Genomic DNA, 22177 nt, shown 5'->3' with positions numbered 1-22177 from the left:
GCAAATTCTGTTGGGGATCATGATATATCTATGCTCAGTCAAGATTAGCTTGAAACAAGGAGCTTTTATTTTCTGATTAGCCTAGCATTTACAATGGCAGAGCAAAGTTATTAAGCTTTGAGTGGACTCCCTCTGGCTCGGCTCTTATTACACGTGAAAAGTAATTCCACTGCAGCTTTGTGGACGGAGCTTGTTTGTAATTTTTAGGATGTCACCGACTATAGTCCTCACGAAGATGTTACTATTTTGATAGCAATTATGTGGACACTCCAACCACATTTCTACCATCGGCGTCGTCGTCGCCGTCGCCGTGAGGTTCCGTATAGATTCCAAGGGCGATAAAATCGTCCCCGCGCGCCGTATGCGCGAGCGAAAGCGCGCGGGGGACGCGCGCGCTATCACAGAGAGCGAACGCACGGCCGAAAGCAAACGCGACCGTCGCGCGAAAGGCTGTGGGGGTATGGGAGGGAGGGAGGCGGGGCGACGCTGTGCTCCGGCACCAAAGGCGTATCTTGCAATCGGGCGTAAGAGCAACTTCCCACTCAATCTCCCAAGCGAAAGCAAGAAAGCGGGAAGGCAACGGGGGAGGGAGGGGGGGGGCGCAGCTTCTACTCTGCCAACAACTCCGTTCGTACTTTGCCCGGCTGTGGCCGTCGCCCGCAGGGTCTCTTATCTCCACACGGCTCTGACCTTTGTATGCGCTGTGCATCCGCTGCACAGTTTCCTTTGCAGTGATAGACCGCACGAACCTTGCCCGCTGCGGCGGCTGTGATTGCTGCTAGCGTTTTGACAGTCGTTGTCTGCGGTCATTCAGTGTGATCTATTCATGCACGCTTGTGCGCGGTGACACCACGCTTGTTAATTCAGTTAGTAAGCGGATGTGTCCAAGTTTATGCATCGATAAAACTACTATCCCTACTCCGAATAGCTCTCTACTAATTTGCTATCGCAATTGATGCTTCGCCTTTCGGGCGAAACTGTGACTTTTTTTCTCTAAAGATACTTGAGAGATATCTAGGTCAAGTCAATATCTTCGGACAAGCAGTCATCATCATCATCATAAGCCTATATTTTTTGTCCACTGCACGACGAAGGCCTCTCCCTGCGATCTCCAATTACTCCTGTCTTGCGCTAGCGTATTCCAACTTGCGCCTGCAAATTTCCTACCTTCATCATTCCATCTGCTTTTCAGCTGACCGCGACTGCGCTTCCCTTCTCTTGGTATCCATTCTGTAACCGTAATGGTTTACCGGTTATCCATCCTACGCATTACATGGCCTGCCCAGCTCCATTTCTCCCGCCTAATATCAACTAGAATATCGGCTATCCTCGTTTGTTCTCTGATCCACACCGCTCTCTTCCTGTCTCCTAACGTTAGTCCTAAGATGCTTCGTTCCATCCCCCTTTGTGCGGTCCTTAACTTGTTCTCGAGCTTCTTTGTTAACCTCCAAGTTTCTACCCCATATGTTAGCACCGGTAGAACGCAATGATTGTACACTTTTCTTTTCAACGACAGTGGTAAGCTCCCAGTCAGAATTTGGCAGTGCCGGCCGTACGCACTCCAACCCAGTTTTATTCTTCTGTAAATTTCTTTCTCGTGATCAGGGTCCCCTGTGAGTAATTGACCTGGATAAACGTATTCCTTTACAGACTCTAGAGGCTGACTGGCGAATCTGAATTCTTGTTTCCTTGCCAGGCTATTGAACATTATCTTTTTCTTCTGCATATTCATCTTCAACCCAATTCTTACACTTTCTCGATTAAGGTTCTCAATCATTTGCTGTAATTCATCACCATTGTTGCTGAATAGGACAATGTCATCTGCAAACCGAAGGTTGCTGAGATATTCGCCGTTGATACTCACTCCTAAGCCTTCCCAGTCTAAGAGCTTGAATATTTCTTGTAAGCATGTAGTGAATACCATTGGAGAGATTGTGTCTCCTTGTCTGACGCCTTTCTTGATAGGTAACTTTCTACTTTTCTTGTGGAGAACCAAGGTAGCTGTGGAATCCTTGTAGATGTTTGTTAAGATATTCACGTATGCCTCCTGTACTCCTTGATTACGCAATGCCTGTTTGACTGCTGGTAACTCTACTGAATCAAATGGCTTTCACATAATCTATGAAAGCCATATAGAGAGTTTGATTGTACTCCGCAGGTTTCTCGATTACCTGATTAATGACATGGATATGATCGATCGTAGAATATCCCTTCCTGAAGCCAGCCTGTTCTCTTGGTTGGCTGAAGTCAAGTATTGCCCCGATTCTATAGTAAATTATCTTGGTGAATATTTTATACAATACTGAAACAAGCTAATGGGTCTGTTTTTTTTTCAATTGTTTAACGTCTCCCTTAAGGATTAGTATAATGTTGGCGTTTTTCCAGCTCTCTGGTACACTTGAAGTTGTGAGGCATTGCGTATAAAGGCCCGCAAGCTTTTCAAGCACGATATCTCCTCTCAAGGCACTTCTAACTTCATCGCTAGTTATAGAAGGGGCCTCTGTATCTGGTTCATCACTATTTCGACTGAAAGTAGCTTGGCTGTTTTGGGCACTGTACAGGTCAGTATAGAATTCTTCCACTGCATTTACTATGTCATGGAAATTGCTGATTATATTACCATGCTTTTCTTTCAGTGCATACATCTTGCCTTGTCCTATACCAAGCTTTCTTCTTACTGATTTAATGCTGCGTCCATATTTTGCGGCTTCCTCAATCTTTCCCTCGTTATAATTTTGAATATCCCTTACTTTCTTCTTGTTGATCAGTTTTGACAGTTCAACGAATTCTATCTGATCTCTTGAGTTGGACATTTTCATCTTCTGTCGTTTCTTTATTAGGTCCTTTGTTTCTTGGGAGAGCTTACCTACTGGTTGCCTTGGTGCCTTAACTCCCACTTCAATTACTGCTTTGAGATCAACCTAGTTACGGTTTCATTCATTACTTCTATGTTGTCTTTATCTTCCTTTTATAAAGCTGCATATTTGTTTGCGAGCTGCAGCCTGAATTGGTCTGCTTTTACCCTTACTGCCTCTAGGTTAGCCTGTTTCGTCGTGACTAATTTCACTCTTTCTCTCTTCAAGTTGAGAGAAATCCTAGACCTCACTAACCTATGGTCACTGGACTTTACCTTACCTAACACTTCTACATCCTGCACTATGCTTGGATCGGCACAGAGTATGAAATCTATTTCAATCCTTGTTTCTGCATTAGCGCTTTTCCAGGTCCACTTCCTGTTGCTGCGCTTCCTAAAGAAGGTATTAATTATTCGGAGCCTATTCCTTTCCGCAAAATGTACGAACAAATCTCCTCTAGTGTTCCTAGAATCGATGACGTAGTTGCCAATTGCTTGCTCACCAACCTGCTTTTTCCCCACATTTGCATTGAAGTCGCCCATTTCTACAGCATACTGACTTTGCACCTTTCTCATTCCTAATTCAACATCTTCATAAAACTGTTCTATGTCTTCATCATCGTGACTAGAGGTTGGGGCGTAGGCTTGTACTACCTTCTTTTTGTACCTGCTATTCAGCTTTATTACGACGACTGAACCCTCTCATTAATGCTGCACAGTGGCGTAGCCAGAGGGGGGGGGGGAGGTTGGGGGGGTTAAACCCCCCCCCCCCCCCCACTTACCCGCCCTTTGTTTTCGTCGCTTCGCGCTGACATAATTCATGAAACCGGTGCTACTATCACAATTTCATTCCTGGGCGCTTCCGTTTGGTTGGTAATTTACAGCGAATCATGTCTGCATATGGGAAAAACTGTCACGGTGTTTGTCAAGGCTTTGACACTCTGTTAGTTTTGGGCTAGAATGTGGCAGGCCGCATTCTGAAGCAACAAATGTGAAACAAATGAAGCAACAAATGCGGTAGCCGCATTTTAGATGATGGCGAAAATGCTTGAGGCCCGTTTACTTAGATTTAGGTGCACGTTAAGGACCCCAGGTGGTCGAAATCTCCGGTGTACATTTCCGCCGCTTCCCTTCAGGTGCCGGTTAGGCCGCGCTCGCACAGGATCTTAGGCTACGTTCACACTTGGTCTCGAAGCTGTAGGAAGCGGCAAAATCTTGCAAAAATCCGCCCGCCTAGGCGGCACAACAGGCAGAAAAACAGGCTGCGAGCCAAATCAGTCTCGGACCGATTTTTTCGCCATGGCGAAGCGGAAACGCGGCGGAAAGTCGTTCTGCTTCACTGCAAGCTACACTAGCATGTATACAACTGGTCGTAAAATTGAACATGGCACCAGAAGTGTAGGCTGTAATGCTGATCGACGCGATCAAGAACCAGCCCTTGCTCTACGATAAGAGTGGCACTAAAACGTACTGTCAGCAATACTCGCGATAGTATTCAACGTCGCGCGACCGGAGGTGCGGCAACGAAGCCTTGGCGTGACCCAACTTCTCGTGTTTTTGCAAAGCTAGGCGAACCCACCACAGCCGTTTCCGAGGTGTCCGCGTCTTCCGTTTATTCATTGTCCATTTCTAGAAAACAAGTAGGTAGAAGTATAAAAGCCATTTCTTCTTCCACTTCCACGGCAGACAATAGTTAGGCAGATTCCTCGTTGGCGCTCCATAATTCTCCTCGCACGTGTACGGTATGTTGCAGAAGTCGCGGGGTGCTTTTCTCGTCGCGACGATAGATTGGGAGCGTAGGTCTCGCGTAGGACGCACAGGCTTTGGCGAGCCCCAACACATGGGCCAGCCCGGGTTTTAGCTGTGGTGTTCCCGTTGCCCCTTTAGTGTCCTGGAGGCGCCGACAATACGAAATGATGAAATGTTATTACAACTTGTAAATAAAAGCAATTAAAGAAATATTCTCACGCCTAGGCACCAACATGTGACTCAGCGCTACCGCGCCCGTGTGAGGAGAATTACGGAACGCCAACGAGGAATTTACCGAAGGTCGCAGATGACACGCAAAGTTGCGTAAAATGATCACTTTTGATGACGGTACGTGGGTCAAAGGATGAACATACCGCTCGACATAATGCGATAATGAGCGCCACCACGCCGACAAACGTACGCAGACTAGATGGATCTGGACGAAAACGGCAGCGCGCGGCGGCCGCGGCGGTAGCAAAACAAATGTGAACAACTTGGACAGGCGCGGAAAAAATTTTCCGGCCGCTTTGGCCTTTCCACCCGCTTGTCGCTTCCCAAGTGTGAACGTAGGCTTAGTCTGCGCGAGAAACGTCCCTTGTTTGCGATTGCACCCCTACGGGAGGCTGGTAATTACTGTTGTGTTGTTGAATCATAAACCAGCAATTACGGAAGGCTGGTAGTTGCTGTTTCAGTTGTGGAATCCCAAACCAGCAATATACACACGTAGGGCTTGATGACAGCAGTGAAATTCCACCGACTCGCAATAGAATGCACGAAACAGACAGCCGACAAGCATGAATTACTGCTGTGCGCAGTACAGCGTAAGTAAACTCTTGTTGCAGGCGCTGACAGTTCTCGTCGGAGTTCACGCGTCCTGAGAAATTGATTATGTGCACTATGTACTGAACAATACCGGAGTTCATTCCTGCATCACTAGTACACCAATCAGTCGAGATTCTATGAGGTACAAGGCCGCTTCCTGTTTGCACCGGCGTAAGTGAAGCAGAAATGAGTTGCACGCACTACTTAAAATGCGTACACATGCCATATCTATGCTGTGCGGTAAAATATTCTGTACAGTTCTGAATCTGTTGACGTAAAGGCAAATGACGGCTGCACGCTCGCACACAGCGGAAGACTGTGTGCGAGCGTGCACACAGTCTTCCATGCACTTGCCGCAGGAAATGCAACCCTCTCGTATGAGGCAGCAGGGCGACGAAAGCTTCGAAAAAAAAAAGCCTTACGCGTTTTGGAGCGTATTTATGTTTTCTAGCGCAAAGACGCAGCGAACAAGCTATTGCTGTGGGAGTAGGTATAGCCTGGTCACACGTGCATTTTCACGCGTATAGCCGTCCTTGACTTGTGAAACGCACTTCGCCCCGACGAGGACGACGCCATCTACGCTTAACGGAAATTAACAATTAATGATGTCTTCTCCGATCGCACGGGTCGTCTCAATGATGCGTTTTCGAAGACTGGTCCATTCAGTGGCGCGATGAGGGACCGTTGCTCCTAACGCCCACTGTGCCTGTCGTACTTAATGTATTTACTGAGCTTACTTTACTTTTTACTTAATTTCTTCACAAGCACACGCACACGCGAGGGAGGGGGTGGGGGTCCCATGTCTTTGATATACATGTAAGGAGTGTGCTTAAACTACCGACATTTATTATCAATCATGTCACCTAGAGGAAAGCAGAAGCTTGCCCCCCCCCCCCCCCCCTCGGTCGGGCCGGTGACACCCCCCCCCCCCCGAAAAAAATTTCTGGCTACACCCCTCATGCTGTAGAATTCATCAATGTTGCCCGCCATGTTCTTATGGACTAGAAATCCGACCCCGGATTCTCTCTTCTCTGGAAGACCTCTGTAGCAGAGGACGGGGCCGTTAGTCAGCACTGTGTAAGCCTCAGCAGTTCTTCTAACCTCAATAAGGCCAATAACATTCCAGGCAGTGCCTGATAATTCTTCAAATAGTCCTGCTAAGCTAGCCTCACTCGAGAGAGTGCGCGTGTTGAACGTTGCCAGGTTCAGTTTCTATTGGCGGCCTGTGCGGACCCAGAGATTCTTAGGACCCGCTGCCGCATAGCAGGTCTGACCGCCGCCTTGGTCAGGTGCTCCGCAACCACCGGGGACTGAGGGTCATCGGTTAATTGTTGGAGTCATGAGGGAGGTAGTGGCCGATTTCTGCACCAGGGAGGCCAGTTCCTGTTTTTTGATGAAGCTTAGTGGGCCTTCCTAGTTTGGTTCCACCTGAACAAGTACAGCCCCACTAGCTCTCGGCAATATATTGTTTTTTCTTGCCGGTGTCAGGCACCACTCCATGCCTGAAAATGTAGTGGACTGGAGTAGGATTCGAACTTACGACCTTGAGATTTGAGGACGGGTATTCTACCTTTGCTCCACGCCACACGCCACCACAATGACCAGACAAGCAGTACTGATCGCCAAATGCGCCTTCAATTCAATTCAATTCAATTTATTTTGCGAGAGATGCATACAAAAACGGGTGACAAAAGCATCTGGGCCCTTAGCAATTTGCTAGTTCGGGCCCATGCAATAAGTACACAAAATCAAAGCACCGAGGCGCCAGTAATAAAACATGAATGAATATAATGTTTGAAACGTTTGGTGTCCTTGCTTTTCAGTGAAAATGTTGGCACGCCGCTCCAAATTTCCGACCTTCCAATGCATGCAAAATAGAACGCGGCCCCAATATGACCTGGTGTTAATGCATGGAGGTAAAAAATGCTAGGAGGGAGCGTCACGTGATTCCGCTTTCCTCGGCAAGCCAACCTCCTCTGAAGCCACCACTCCCTCTCTCAGGGGCCCCGGGGCGTGCGCGGTGCCTTTTGGGGCGGAATAGGCCCACAAGGTTGCCGGAACATTCGTGATTGTTTGGTACGTGGTAACTTTTAGTGGCGCCTGCCGTCGCAGGCTTGTAGGCCCGTATGCGGGTGGTGTTTTTCTGCTACTGCGCGCATCGTTCTTCGCTTCAAATGCGATGCCTTGAAACGTGGAGCAAGACTGGGGCGTCTGACTCATGAAGACAGAAAATTTTCGAGGCGTCACTTGCGCTTACCACCGCGGTTAGTGGAGTTGCCAGCGCTCGCAGCTCGAAACCCGTCCAGACGCCCGAGTGTGGTCTATTTTTCCTACGCACTCAAGTTTCGTCAAATCAGCCGTTGTGCACCTTAAGCTGTGGTGCGTATTATCTTGCTAATTTTTCGTCCCGCTGTCTTGTACCTAGACAGAAACGAGATGTTTTGAGGGACACTTTTTTTGTCGCATTTTCGCTTAATAAAAGGCTGGTGTGCGTGTTTTATTTTGAGATAAATAATTTTTGTCACGCTGTCTTGCACCTAGGAAGAAACGAGATGTTTTGAATGACACTTTTTTGTCGCATTTTCGCTTAATAAAAGGCTCTGGTGGGAGTGTTTCATTCTGAGAGAAATAAATAGCATTAGCCTGCATTCTAAACGCCGGAGTGATCGCCGTTTATTTAGATTTACGTGTGCTATTTTGCAAGATTGTGTGGTGCGACGACGCTGTTGAGACGCGCCTCGGGGATCCATTTTCGTTATATAATAAAGCAAATGGACGGAATTTGTGCATTTTCTACAGTTTATTCAGCTGTTTCCGAACGCGAGTATAGCCCCACAGCATAATTATGTCCTAGAATCAAACGCGGCCAGGGGGACCCTTCTTCTTCTGCTAGTGTGGAATGGCATCGAAACTGAATAAATAGCGGCAAGGGAAAAATGGCAGCATTCATTTGCACTGGTGGATTCATTGTGTTGCTGGTGTACTTGTACTATGGAAAACACATTTTTATGACAGCAGTAATTGTTTCATTCTTTATTCACTGTTTATTGCACCTATAGAAGCCAGAAGATTTCACACAAATACAGAAGGAGGCCACGTTAAATTAATTTAAATTTAAATATTTTAAATGAAGTACATTGAAAAGATAATACACAAAAGATAATTATAAACAGCAAGTAGGAAATCTTATTGTGCCACTGCTCTTCGGTATCAGTATTAGCATACTTGTATGCCACAGGGTATTTGTATAATAATGTTATACAAAGTAAACTATATCACACGTAGTATTGATACCTTTAATAAAACCGGTCAATGGGATCAGCTGTCCCTGAATGTAGCTGCACTTTTGCTTGCAATGCCTTGTATGCAACGCCTTCAATACAGGGCTATAATTGTATAATATTTATATCGGCGCTGTCCTCGCAAATATCAAATGGCTTCGGTGATTGTGCATGTCAGAAAAGTAAGCAATACATATGCAGAAGTTAAAGAAAGAGTAGTAGTTCACAAAGTCAAAGTTGAAACAATTGATGTGAGGTCAGACCCACAAAGTAAGTATGTCAACAATAAAATACAATGCATTTTGCTGCAAGTAAAATGTACAACAAAGCTTATCATCACATACCTACAAAAAACTTAGCACCGTCGAAGCTGAGCCAACACACCGCAAAATTAGGACGCGGCAGCTCTATTACGTTGTGAACCTCAAATGATATTTCACGGTATTTAAAACACTCATTGAGTGGTATACACCAAATGTTTGTGGTTACAGTGAATCTGGCATTATAAAAGGCTATTGTAAAGCAAGTGAACAGAGTGAGCACATTAAATTATTTAAAAAATAGTAACACCAACGGTATTCCAGGTGGCAGTGGCAAATTTCCACAAAGGTCAGGTAAAGACATACAGGATAAACATTAAAAAAAACATTGTCATCCTCAAGCGTATACCTAGCTCACACATAATTCATTGAGAGCATTCACAGCATGTCCATGTCATCACACAGTTTGCTCTAGTGAAAGGTAGGCCAGCTAACCTACCCTCATTGTCCACACCGTTTAGCTTGGGCTGAACAGAACAATTCTTTAAGCATAATTTGCATGCAGGTGATTCAAGCTACAGCTTTCAGCAAGACAACATACATGTACTTGCAGAATTTACAATCAGGTATCACATTTTCCCTCTATAAGAGTTTGACATCTGCATTCAACGCTCTTGAGCGATATATTCACTTTACAAAGTAACTCAAAAAACAAATACCTTAACAGAAAGCCTGGTGGGACAGCTGAAGTTGATGGATAAAGGAATTAATTGTGTGGGCCATCATGAACATAATTCACCCACGAGAAAACTTGTGTAGCAATTCTTCCAGTACTGCGAGCCGGAGGCACCGAAGCTCAGACACCCTGCCTGGGTCAGCAGATTAACCATGATCCTGTAAATTGCTTCTGTGAGTGGTTCACTGGCTGCAGGGCTTCTCTGAGGGGCAGTGAGGTTAATCGATGGAGTATGGTTTTTTCAGAGGAGCGTACAAAGAGAATTTCGATGTATTCCAATAGAAAGCAATTTCCGCCATCAATGTCCTTGACCTCATTACGACCTATCAGACGCTTCAATGCTGCTGCAAACTGCTTTGCTGTTGGGTTGTCATTGCAGCCCCCAAATGCTTTTATTGCAGCAAAAAAGTAACTCAAGGTGGTCCTGACTGAGCTCGGAAGTCGGAAGATATGCCAATAGGCCATTTTCTGTAACCAAGTGGTTGTATAGACGGTTGTCTAAGCACACCACAAAGCGAATGAAGCCTGTCTTTTGGTTGGTCCCTGTCATTAGTTTACCAGCTGCAGACTCCCTAAGCGAGCAAAAGTAGGCCATAAGTTCTTTGACATACGCAGTGACAGGAACCACATTTTCAGGACACAGCGGTCCTTTCTATTTTTCTTGCCTTGGATGTCTTGAATTTAAAATGTCAAATGCGTTGTTGACATGTCTGATAAACTCTTCTGTTGGCAATTAATTTGAAAATTTTGAATTTTTTGAGCTCTGCAGTTGCTAAGAGCATCTGCTACCGATTGACGAAACGTTTGAGCCAACAATGAGACTTTCATGGGCTGGTTTTTCCAGGTAATATGCGCTTGTCTAAGTTTGCCAAATGTAGGCCCTCTGTGTACTGTATTTCATGCAGCTCATCAATGTGTTTCAACAATATGAACTGTTTGTTCGTATCACAATAGCCTATTTATGAAACAGGGTGTGCCGCAGTAGCTTGAATATGTGGCAGGGATCCAACATGACAAAGAAAAGCTTTTTTTGTTACTGGATGTTGAAAAGAAGCATCCAGCTTAGTCAGGTTCATCTTGCAGCCAAGGCTGTGCAGCAATGACAAATTCGCTGCAGCGCCATCGCAGGTCAAACTCACAATGTGTGCACCTTTTTTCGTGATAGCCAATGCAGTCATTGCCTCTTTTGAAAAGTCAGCAGCCCTATCAATGGGTTGATATCATTTACACAGTGTCTTTGGATGCGGGAGGCATGTGTTGAAAACAGCTCGTACATATCTGTATGCTCTAGGGGAATAAAAATGCAAAGTCAGTGCAAATGGCCTGAGCTCTGGCGAGTAAGCGGGTGACATTGCTGGCACCAGACTTATGTGGCAGTTGACGCATGAGCAAGTCTTTTTTTGCTCCACCAAGACTGAAATAGGGTGACATCCTCATTTCCTAGAATGCGATGGTCAGATAAATCTTCTATGACATTTTTGAGATGAGCAACCTTTTGAAAAAGCTGTTGATGGGATTGCCGTAGAGTCTTCATCTTCTTCTTGGTCGCAGTTTGTAATTGTGTAACGCCATCCTTCATGCCTCAGAAAGGCCTTTTCAGGTGCGTCTTCTGCTGGCTGTGGCTGCAAAATATCACGCGCTGTAACAGGTGCATGAGCGACCAACATGGCACAAGCACGTACGCAGAACAAATTAATTGTTGTGGCATACACTCTTGTGCAAGCTATGAAGAATATAATGCTTAATTTTAGGTCATTACATTGCTCACGACGGTTTCCGTTTACACTTTTGTGAACTTAAAAACTGTGGGGGCATAAAACTGCCATCTACACGAGCTTGCTAGTGCCACTTAATTTTGTTTGTTTATTTATTTGACAAATACTGCAGGCCCATCTGGGCCCAGGCGGGAAAGGTAGAAGTACAAAACAACTAACACAGAAGAGGCCAATGTAGCATAGTTCAATGAGAGATGTTTTACAGAAGCCTTTTAGTTTGAGTGGGCAAAATATACTGAGCTCATATATCACGGCTCATTGTGACCGATCGAACATATAAAGAGCATAGAAAATTGTGAAAAACCTGTTGGTCTTCTAGTTGTCGTGTCATTTGAATGAAAAAGAAAAATTGAAAAAGGATCATTGGCCGATAATTAGTGTTTAATGCAAACCCTGAGGAAACTCATACCGCTGCGGACGAATATGAATGTTTCAGTATTTAATTAGATGGTTGCCATGATCATAAATGTTAGTGTCCAAGTGCAGTTCACTGAGTGACATATATGCTACTTCACTTGTAGCTACCTAAGGAAACAAGTATGTAAAAATTGTAGTGGTCGAGCATTACCCTCACCATAGTATGCCTTGTTGTTCGAGGTGTCGCTGGGTTGTGTGTAGGAAGTGCTGCAGAAGCTTCACCCTTGAGCGTCCTGGAGGGCCTTGGACTGGGAGACTGGACAAAATACACCAAGTGCAATGAGGAGGGACTGCTTACTGCAACATACCTTGAAGTTGCTGACCGTGCAAACGAAACACCAGATACACAGTTGAAGCTAAAATCAGGGACTAATGGCGACACCACTGGCTTCATTTAAAATTTAAGCACAATAATGACCAGCAAGCAGGACATTGTTAGAGAGATCAGTGGCATATTCTTGATATAAGCGCGAAGAAGACACGGACGGACCAACTCGCCCAACTATCCATTCTTATGCAGATCAGTGGCTTTGGCTATATACTGTATTTTTTATCTACTGTGCCAAGAATTGTTGATAAAGCTTACCAGCACAGTTTGCATGTTATAAATTTTATTACTGTTGTAAATGTTGGAGCCTAGCAAGGGTGTTAATTATGTGTGTAATGAGAGGACATGGCTGAAGTATAATTCAGAGAAGGAGTGTGTTTTCCTTATTCCAACTTTACTGAAAAAAAGTGTTTTTTCATCTTACATAGCACTGATTTGCTGCAGTTTGTTTTATTTTCCTTATCTTGTACTTATCCTAGATTGAATAAAATGAGATTATGATGTAGCATATATGGCTTTCATTCATTAGCACTTGCTTTTGCCAGTGTTAACAATGAAATTTGAACGCAGTATGCTTGTCACCTGTGTCAAAAAAGGGCTGTAATGTAGCCAATGATGGGTTGAACAGTTCTTTCTCTTCATTCTGAGCATTACTAATAGATCTTTTAAATCTGTTGAAAACATCTTACAAAAAGCTGTATGACAGTCTCATATGCATTTTTGAAACTTAAATAATTAATTTAAATGTGAAATCCAAAATATATATTAAAGGGGAACGCCAGATTTTTGCAAAGCAGATGAGAACATGAATGAACCAAGGCACACATGTGAGAAAATGTCTTAAGCAAGCTCTGTAATCATTACGACAATCAAACATGCCAGGACATGTTGGATTGCGGAAGGCTCATCAGCGATGTCTGAATCAGTCAAGGACGCGCTAGCAGATGTAGCAGTACCCTCTGCTAGCACATCAATCAGACAAGCCCTCAGAGATGTCCATATACATTGTGGCTTGCGACCATATTTCACTTCAGGAATGGTGGGGGACATCTACCACAGTCATGAAAAAGGTTTGATCAAACTCGAAACATGCATTATGCATGTTTCCAGCTGCATGTTTCCGTTTTGCAGCTGCATACAGCTGTGCATCAACTTACTGGCTCAACTTGATGCTGTTATGTTCCCGTGGATGTAGCTGCTTCATTTTAAGGTTGACTCATTGCTGTGGCATCGTCCTTTGCAAGCGTCTGCAGTTAAATAATAACCCGCCAGATATTTTTAAGGTCCAACAATAACATTTGCTGTGGAATGCATTTACACAACCTTTGCAGAGTCATGCAAAAGACCTCGCATGATCTGTGCATGCTTTCCCTACACACCGCATCCCCTTGTGTAGAAAACTATCTTTGATCTAAGTGTGCTTGTAAAATACACATACAGCTAATTGAAACTCGGGGAAAATGAAGCTGTAGTAACCTTGCAGTGCATGTTTCACACAAAAATATCAAAGATGTAGCTGTAACACATATATAATGTAATGTAATGCCCACTCTGTAATGCCTCCAGGCCTTCAGGGTACTACTAATAAATGAATAAAAATGATGTTCACTCCTGTAATTTAAAGTAAAACTGTGTTATTTCCTCTCAACTGTCATTTACCTGTTGTTTAAGATATGTCAACCAACATCATATCTTCTGACAAAAAAATAAATTGATATTTACTTTCAACATGGGGAGTGATTGAACTTTGCAACATGATGTTTGAACTTTGCAGTCAGAAGCCGAGTTACTACGAGCAGAATATTCTCTACAAAATTATTGTTCTTGGCGACTATTGCAAAACTTGGTATGTTATGTGAAGACTAATCTTTCAATTATTTCTTCAATTAATTAGTTTTATTGCAATTTTGATTGTTTTCAGCCACAAGAAATACATACAAAATTCAGTCAATAATAACTTTTATAGCAGGAAATGTAATTCTTCGACAATAAATAGTTTCACATCGTACCTTTTTCGGAGTGTGCGCTAGCTGATAAAAGTACTTTAAAGAGAAATAAATGTTTAACACTTAGCGGGAATTATGACGAAGTTGGAAAAAATGGCTTGAATAGTATTGCACCACTATTTAGTCAGTTATAATTCACACGAGCACGTAGTCAATAACGATCGCGAATATTGCAGTTCCATTTTCATAAATAAAAGAAACATTCATTGTGCTTACCTATGGAAGGACAGGCCATCGCGCCGATTTTCTTTTCGATTAGGGAATCCTGGCACAAAACACTTCTTCACACAGGTGCGCCTACTGCTGAAGGGAGTTCTCGCCGGTCTGCTAAGAGGCCGAAGACTTTCAGCAGAGCAACATTGCCGACTGCGCTACCTTAACTACAGGCCCGCACGGCCCTAAATATGTTCGGAGTCTCCGGCTCGCCAGTTCATCCTTGGGCACAAGACGGGACGAATTTTTTTCCCGTGGGAAAACAGTCACTTCTGACCCTGTACGCTCGCTTAATCGCCTGCACATTTTTGCGGGGGCGGAAGGCATCATTGTTTCCCAGAAGACGTCGTCAAATGCAACGAATCGTCGTCGGAAGGGCGGCTTGGTTGCCTTCACACGTTTGCAGGGCGAAAGGTTCCCTCGTTTCCCTGAAACCACACCGAAACGCAACCAGTCGTCCTTGAGGTGGTCCTCCCGGGTTGTTGGGCGCAATGCCGGTTAACCTACGCCTTCGTTTGCAACAGCCTTGGCGCCTGTCTGCTAATTAAGCGGCGAGACTCAACTGCTTCACACACTCGAATTCCTTCACTAGCCTCGGCGCGCGTTTGCCACGCCGAGTATGTGCGCATATTCCGAAACGCCCGCAGCAGACGAAACCAAAGCCACCGAAGCGAGCCGAGTAAAATCTACCGCTTGCCTATCACGTGAGGGCCTATTTCCCATCATCCCATTCTTCTAAATTTTTTATGACTAGGCTTCAAGATTGTCACGTGACGCTCCCTCCTAGTTTTTTTCCTTCCTCCATGTGGTAATGCTACAATTTTTTTATGCTGCAGGCACTTCCCGTTCTACTACTACAACAAAACCTACCAGATCCCGGGTGCGGCTAACCAGACTCTGGATATCCTGATGCTGGACACGGTGTTGCTTTGCGGGAACACAGATCCTGACGATGAAGAGTCTCAACCTGTGGTGCGGAACAGGAACGAGGCGCTCTACAACCGACAGTTTCGCTGGATCAACAAAACCCTCGCACAGACCAAGTTAGTCGTCCGTAAAGGATTCATTGCACGGTGGTCTGTTTTTCCACCGATGCAAGTTTATTCTGTCAAGACACGGAACCTACCAGGTGCTCCAAGTCAACTGACACGGTTTTAAGAAAATTGGTAGAAACGATACATACCCTTTGATGGTTGAATGTGATTGTCGACACGACATCTAATCGTGATAAAGCGCATGTGGCAGCGTTCACGGGACCATCGGAGTAACGCGGTAGGAATGCCCGTAGCTTTGAATACTCGCAATTCTTGCGGTACGTATTAACAATATACATCCGAGTATGGCTCTCAGTTTAGGTAGTCGTTTGTTCGCGTAGGTAAAGCTTCATTAGGATGTCTAAATAGCCCGCAAGGGCATGGGACAAAGTGAGAATCCACTCACGTAACTATAAATTAAGTAATTCGCTTACTCTGTTCGCGCTTCACATTAGCAACAACGTAATGTCAGTACCTTAACCTTAACTTGTGCTGCGGCTAGCATCTTGTGTGGTCACTGTATCTATCAAGATCAGAAAAGACCGGTGAAGAATCGAACTTCACACCTATCTACGCTTATTAGGAATGAAATCGTAGCGTCCACCTATGCGCTAGAAGAATTTTTTATTGAAAATGGTGGCAGCTTCGCGCGAAAGGCGAAGGATCGCTTGCCATAGCAAATTAGTAAACTAGTACACAGCTATACGAAGTAAAGATAAATGGGCCGTATAAACTCAGAAACATTCACTTACTAACTAAATTAACAGCGCGTACAGGCAAACATGAACACGTTGCACTAGCTGGCACCGGACACTGGCTGTCAATACGCTGGCTTGAGGAAGCGCGGCTGCATCAGCCAGCGAAGTAACCTTCGTGCTGTCTATCGCTTAATTAAACGCAAATTGAGCGGCGAGAACACAGCACGCACAAAGGTATGAGCCGTCCGCACACCTACACTCTGCAGATCGCTTTCAAGAGAGGACGCATGCGACCGCGGAAAACGCAGTTGCTGGTTGAGTACAACGCCGACCCCCCATCCCTCCCCTCCCCCCGAGACCATGCACGTGACGGAAGACAGCGCTCTGCCTCCCTATTTTCCTCCTTTGCGCGCGTGAGATTGATCCGCGATCGTTGGCTCCCCTCAGGTGAGGCCGCGCAATCAGCAGTTGCTGCTAATGTGCAACGTTGCTTCCCCTCCCTCCCATTCCCCCTGGCCTTTCGGACGACGGAAGACGGCGAGTTTCCTCCGAGTTCCCCTCCCTTGCGCGTATAGCTCTGACCTACACGACCAATGTCGTGTCCGCAGTGCAGTGTTTGCTATTTCACCAGAAGCTAGGATCGGAGCTCTTACAGAGGTGACAGAGATTGTCAAAGCGTGTCTCAACTTCCTTTCACGTTGGACGAAGAGCTTTAGTAATTGACTGGGATTCTGCAGCACGTAATGTATGAAAACAAACAGCAAGAAATAAGCACTAGCTGTTGCCTATAATGCTCCTTCTCCCCCCCCCCCTTCCCCCCAAAACGACAGTTCTGGATAGGGTGTAAGATTGGGCTTGTTGGTAAAGCATGCTTTAAAGTCAGGTTAGCAGCACAAAGCCACCAAGGGGACGGAAGGGAGAACAGAGCGCTCTATTCTCTCTTCCGTCCCCTTAGTGGCCTTGCTCTGTTAACCTGGCTTTAAAGCAGTTCTGCATAGCTTTTCGGTGTAGCGCAACTATCACATGGACATACTGAAATAAAACTGCACTATCACACGGGACAGACAGAGTACACGACACATGTGTTAGTTCTTCCGAATACTGTTATTTGAAACAGGGCTCGAGTACACCTACAAATGACGCTTATGTACAGAAGACGCTATGAGCACACTAACCAACATTCAAAATCGATAGCTCTTTTCAATGCGTTAGCATTCTTTGTGTACATCACACACTCAACGTAGGCTGACTGTCTATGTTTCTAGGGCTCGAACAGCTTTCCAGCCTACCTGGACCACATTGTCGAATGGGTAGAGCGCATCGCGCGGCTGTGCTGAGGGAACAGGGCTTTCAATAAAGCTCTTTCACGCCGACATGGGCCATATTACGTGCAAGACACATTGAATGCAACAACATGTGCCATATAAAATACTGTCCGCGGCCAGACGCCACATTATTATTTATTTTGTGTACCCTCAGGGCCAGGGGCATTACAGAGGGGAGTAGTTACATCAAATACAGAAGAAAGAAAAGTACAGTGCAGCAAAGTGGTTAGTAGTACAGAAATAGTTGACTCTCGGTTATACAATATTTACCTAACTGTTCCTGTAGTGCTGGTTAATAAAATGTCATACGGTGCATACAGTGCAGTAATACAGTGTTCCGGTAATACAAGAGAGTAATACAATTTTATAGTACACACAAATGCTCCTGTTTATACAATGTTATTTAATACTGCCATGAAATGCTGATGGTGAGCAATAGTGGCGGTTGACGCGGGTTGGTGATTCCACTCTGCAGATGTGCGCGGAAGGGATGAATGAGACATGACATTGGTATGGCATAATGAAATTCCAACTTTGTTACTCTGATCTAACCTTGATGAAATGTATTGAGGAGGGAGATTAGTTCGTCGCTAAGGGAAGTATGATGAAAAATCTTATGAAAAAGTGAAAGCCTAAGGCCTTTACGGCGAGAGGCTAAAGATGGCAAACCAAGGTTTATTTTCATTACGGAAGTGCAGGCAGTTCGGTTATAATTAGAAAAAAACTAAACGAGCAGAGTTATTTTGTACCATTTCTAATGAGTGAATTAGGTTTTTTCTGAAAGGCATTCCAAACTGCTGCGGCGTACTCAAGCTTTGAGCGGACTAGTGATTTGTATAGCATTAATTTTAGGGAAGAGGGTGCCTTAGTGAAATTGCGTTTTGGGTATCCCAGCATGCGGTTAGCATTTTTAATTACGTAAGAAGCGTGCATGGACCACGAGAGGTTGCTAGTAATATGGATACCAAGACATTTGTAGGATGCGACAGGGTCTAAGGGGAGATTATTAACATAGTAAGAAGGTAGCGGGTTAGAAGTTCTGGACACACGCATAAATTTACATTTTTTGATATCTAATTCCATTGACTATGATTGGCACCAAGTAGAAATAGCATCAAGGTCGGATTGAAGAGAAGATGTATCAGTGTCGAATATTATTTCCCTGAAGATTACGCAGTCAACGGCGAATAAATGTATGTTAGAGGAAACACAAGAGGGCAGATCATTTATGTAAATTAAGAAAAGGAGGGAACCAAGTACCTACCCTTGAGGTACGCCTGACTGTACTCTGCTTGGCTGTGGGTTTGAGTCATTAGCAAAGACAAACTGAACGGTCAGAAAGAAAGCACTCGAGCCATGCAAGCAGTCTGGGATCAATGTTAATTCGATGCAGCTTAAACATTAGAAGATTATGGCACACTCAGTCAAACGCTTGGAAAAGCCTTAGAATATACAGTCGGAAGTTGAAGAGTGGTCAAGAATGACGTTTAGCTTATGCGTAAATAAAACTAGTTGTGTTTCACATGAGTATGTCTTCTGGAAGCCATGTTGCGATGGTGAAAAGAATGAATTAGTTTCAAGAAAGCTAGCAAGATTAGAGGCAAGTATATGTTCCAGCATCTTACATGGAATAGAAGTGAGCGAGATAGGGCGGTAGTTATATGGAGAATGCTTGTCACCCGACTAATGGAGTGGGATCACCTTCCCTGCGTTCCATTCAGCAGTCAAAGAACCTTTGTCTAGCGACTGTTGGAATATCATTGCTAGAAAAATGGAAGAGTAACAGCTAGTGCTTTTCAAAAATTTCGCGTTTATTAAGTCGTGTCCTGGAGCCGAAGACAGTTTTAAAGATAAAATAATTGATACGACGCCTGCTGGCACAATGATTATGGGAAACATTGCTTGGTAATCGTAGTGCGTGGATGGAAGAGTAAGGTCTGTGTTTGATGAAAAGTTGTGTGTGAAAACATCATTAGGTGAGGACGCACATTCATTAGTTGGGATAACATTTCCAGTGCTGTCAATCAAGGTTATGATGTCATCCGCCTTGGGGTTAATGACGCGCCAGAATTTCTTGGTGTCGGTTTTAAGCATTTATGGCAAAGTATTGCCAAGAAAGTGATCCTTGGCTTGTTTAAGTGCGGCTACATACTTGTCTGCCGCCTGTTTGTATTTATTCCACCGGTAGTTGGTAGGTGAACGTTTGGATGATTTGTGCAGACGTTTCTTCTTATTACACAGGCGCTTGAGACGGATGTTATACCATGGGGCGTTTTGATAACATGCAAGGCTGCGCAGTGGGATGTATTTGTTTGTTAATTCAGCAATCTTGCAGCAAACATATTCCAGTTGATCTGAACGCTACGACTGTCGAAGTTGTTTAAAAATACGTCTAGAAAAGCAGATAATTCGGCGTTGATGGCTCAAAATTTTGTTTTGCGTAGTTTCTAAAAGATTTGAATTTTTTACCGGTTTTCGGTCGCAAAATATCTATGTCAAACGAAAGTGTCGAATGGTCACTTAAGCAAGGTAAATATGTGATTTCGGAAACTAGGTGAGGCCGTGATGTTAATACAAGGTCAAGTGTGTTCGCAACGGATTCGGTAGTTCGCGTGGGTTGTGTAACAATTTGTGAAAATGAAAAGACAGAGCATATGTCTAAAACTCATTGGCTAATGACGAAAATGGTTGTAAAGTTGGAAGTTCTGTGTTCCATACTATATTAGGTAGATTGAAATCGCCGAGCAAAAATAAAGGTAATGTGGGATGACGAGATGTAACAATGTTAATGATATCATGCATCTCATTTACGAAATTAGATAAATAAGTGGGGGGCCGGTAGCAAACACCAATGAATATCTTCTCGCGATTTATTTCAATGATGGCCCAAACCATTTCGAGGTCAGTATTCACATGAATACACTGAGATGGGAAATCTTTGGAAATGGCAAAGAGCACGCCGCCTCCCTGACGCATTGTTTGGTCACAACGATACAGTGAAAAATGGTGCGCAGTTTGAAGAATTTCGTTATCTTGAATCTGTGAATGTAGCCACGTTTCGGTAAGCACAAAAATGTCGGCATTGCAAGTATCTAAGGCAGATGCTAAGGAAGCGCGCTTACTAATGATGCTTCGAAGATTAGTAAAGAATACAGATACGACGCATGATTTGCGTCCACTTCCCCTCACGTTTTCCTAACTGGGAATGTGCTGCGAGTTTACATGCCGGCCGTTGTCTCGTGGTTCAGACGGCACATGCTCGTTGATGGTGTCTGTAGCCACCCGGCAACAGACACCATCATAGACGAACTGTTTTTTATTCTTTATTAGTTTGGTGTACCTTAACTGGAAAGGGCATCGTTGGGGCTGGCTTTTAGCGTACTCAATTAGTTTTTTACGGATATTGCGAGTGGCAGGCGAAAAATCTTCGGAAACTGAAATATCGTTTTCTTTGAGCTTTGCGCGCGCGGAAAGTACTTTGGTTTTCGTGCTGGTGAATTTAACTACAATTGGGCGACACTTACTCGGCGTGTAATGACCAATGCGATGAGCACGTTCGATTGCTATGTCAGGCAGTTTGTCAATTAAGTCGGTTAATGCCTCTCTTATGCTTGATTCGGGCTCTTCCCACGGTTCGCGAGAGTCACAGCTGCCATAAAAAACGAGGTTATTGCGTCGCGATCTGACCTCAAGTTCATCAACGCAAAGTATTAAAGAGTCAAGCCGAGTGGTTTGGGCGTGTGCCGCCGCCTCAATGCCAGTAAATTCATCATCGAGATGGTCTAAAACCTGTGTTTTTTCTTCAAGGTTGTCTATTCTATTTTGGATAAATTCGATTTTGGTCTCGATGTTCTTTTGACCGACCTTAATAACCTTAACGTCGTTTACCAACTCGGCCTGATCCTTAGCTGATCGTACAGAACGATCCTGAAGGTTTTTTAACAGACGGAAAGAAACTTCCATCTCCTCAGAAGAATTGGAAGGCAAAGTCTGCAGCTCAGGTAATGCCTAAGTACGTGTAGTAGGACCCGGATTATTTTCCACGTCACCTGAGCGCATTAACAGCAACGCCATAGAGAAACAATCTCGGACAAATTCACAGAGCACTTGTTGACACGGAAGCAATAGCAAGAATGAGTCGTCACTTTTCTCAGCATAAAGAGGAAAGTTTTTACACACCTTCGAAGTGGAAAGGTGCGCTGTATGAGCCATGGTGCTCCAAATGCTGCTCCCGTGCCAACTAAACGGGTTGATGCTCCGACAGCCGCTTAAGTTGCCACTGCGAAGTGACGACACAGTTGACGATGATGGTGCATAGAAGGCTGGGCGCAGTAGTTGTAGTGGGTCGATGTGGAGATAGTTGCCGGGATGCTGGTAGATTCTGGCCTTGCTTGACAGAAGTGACGACACAGTTGACGATGATGGTGCGTAGAAGGCTGGGCGCAGTAGTTGTAGTGGGTCGATGTGGAGATAGTTGCCGGTCTGCTGGTAGATTCTGGCCTTGCTTGACAGTAGCAGTGGTTGCGAAGGGTCATGCGCCGAGTACGCTGTGCACGGACACAGCATCAGCAAGAACGCGAAGATCGTTAGCGAAGTGGAAAGATGCGCTGCATGAGCCATGGTGCTGCAAATGCTGCTTCCGGGCCAACTAAACGGGCTGACGCTCGGACAGCCGCTTA

General features: G+C 44.7%; 1 protein-coding gene across 1 annotated transcript in view; it reads left to right on the top strand.

The window, feature by feature from the left end:
- Nucleotides 1-22177, top strand: part of LOC119454624 (tartrate-resistant acid phosphatase type 5) — a 185670-nt gene that overhangs the window by 117065 nt on the left and 46428 nt on the right. Inside the window, exon 4 of the mRNA XM_037716503.2 lies at nt 15278-15484. Coding sequence (XP_037572431.2) covers nt 15278-15484 — 207 coding nt within the window. The remainder of the gene's footprint in view (nt 1-15277; nt 15485-22177) is intronic.

The sequence above is a fragment of the Dermacentor silvarum genome, chromosome 5 (genome assembly GCF_013339745.2).
Source record: "Dermacentor silvarum isolate Dsil-2018 chromosome 5, BIME_Dsil_1.4, whole genome shotgun sequence".
Taxonomy (NCBI): domain Eukaryota; kingdom Metazoa; phylum Arthropoda; class Arachnida; order Ixodida; family Ixodidae; genus Dermacentor; species Dermacentor silvarum.
The sequence above is the reverse complement of the archived record's forward strand: the minus strand, read 5'-3'. Positions and strand labels throughout refer to the sequence as shown.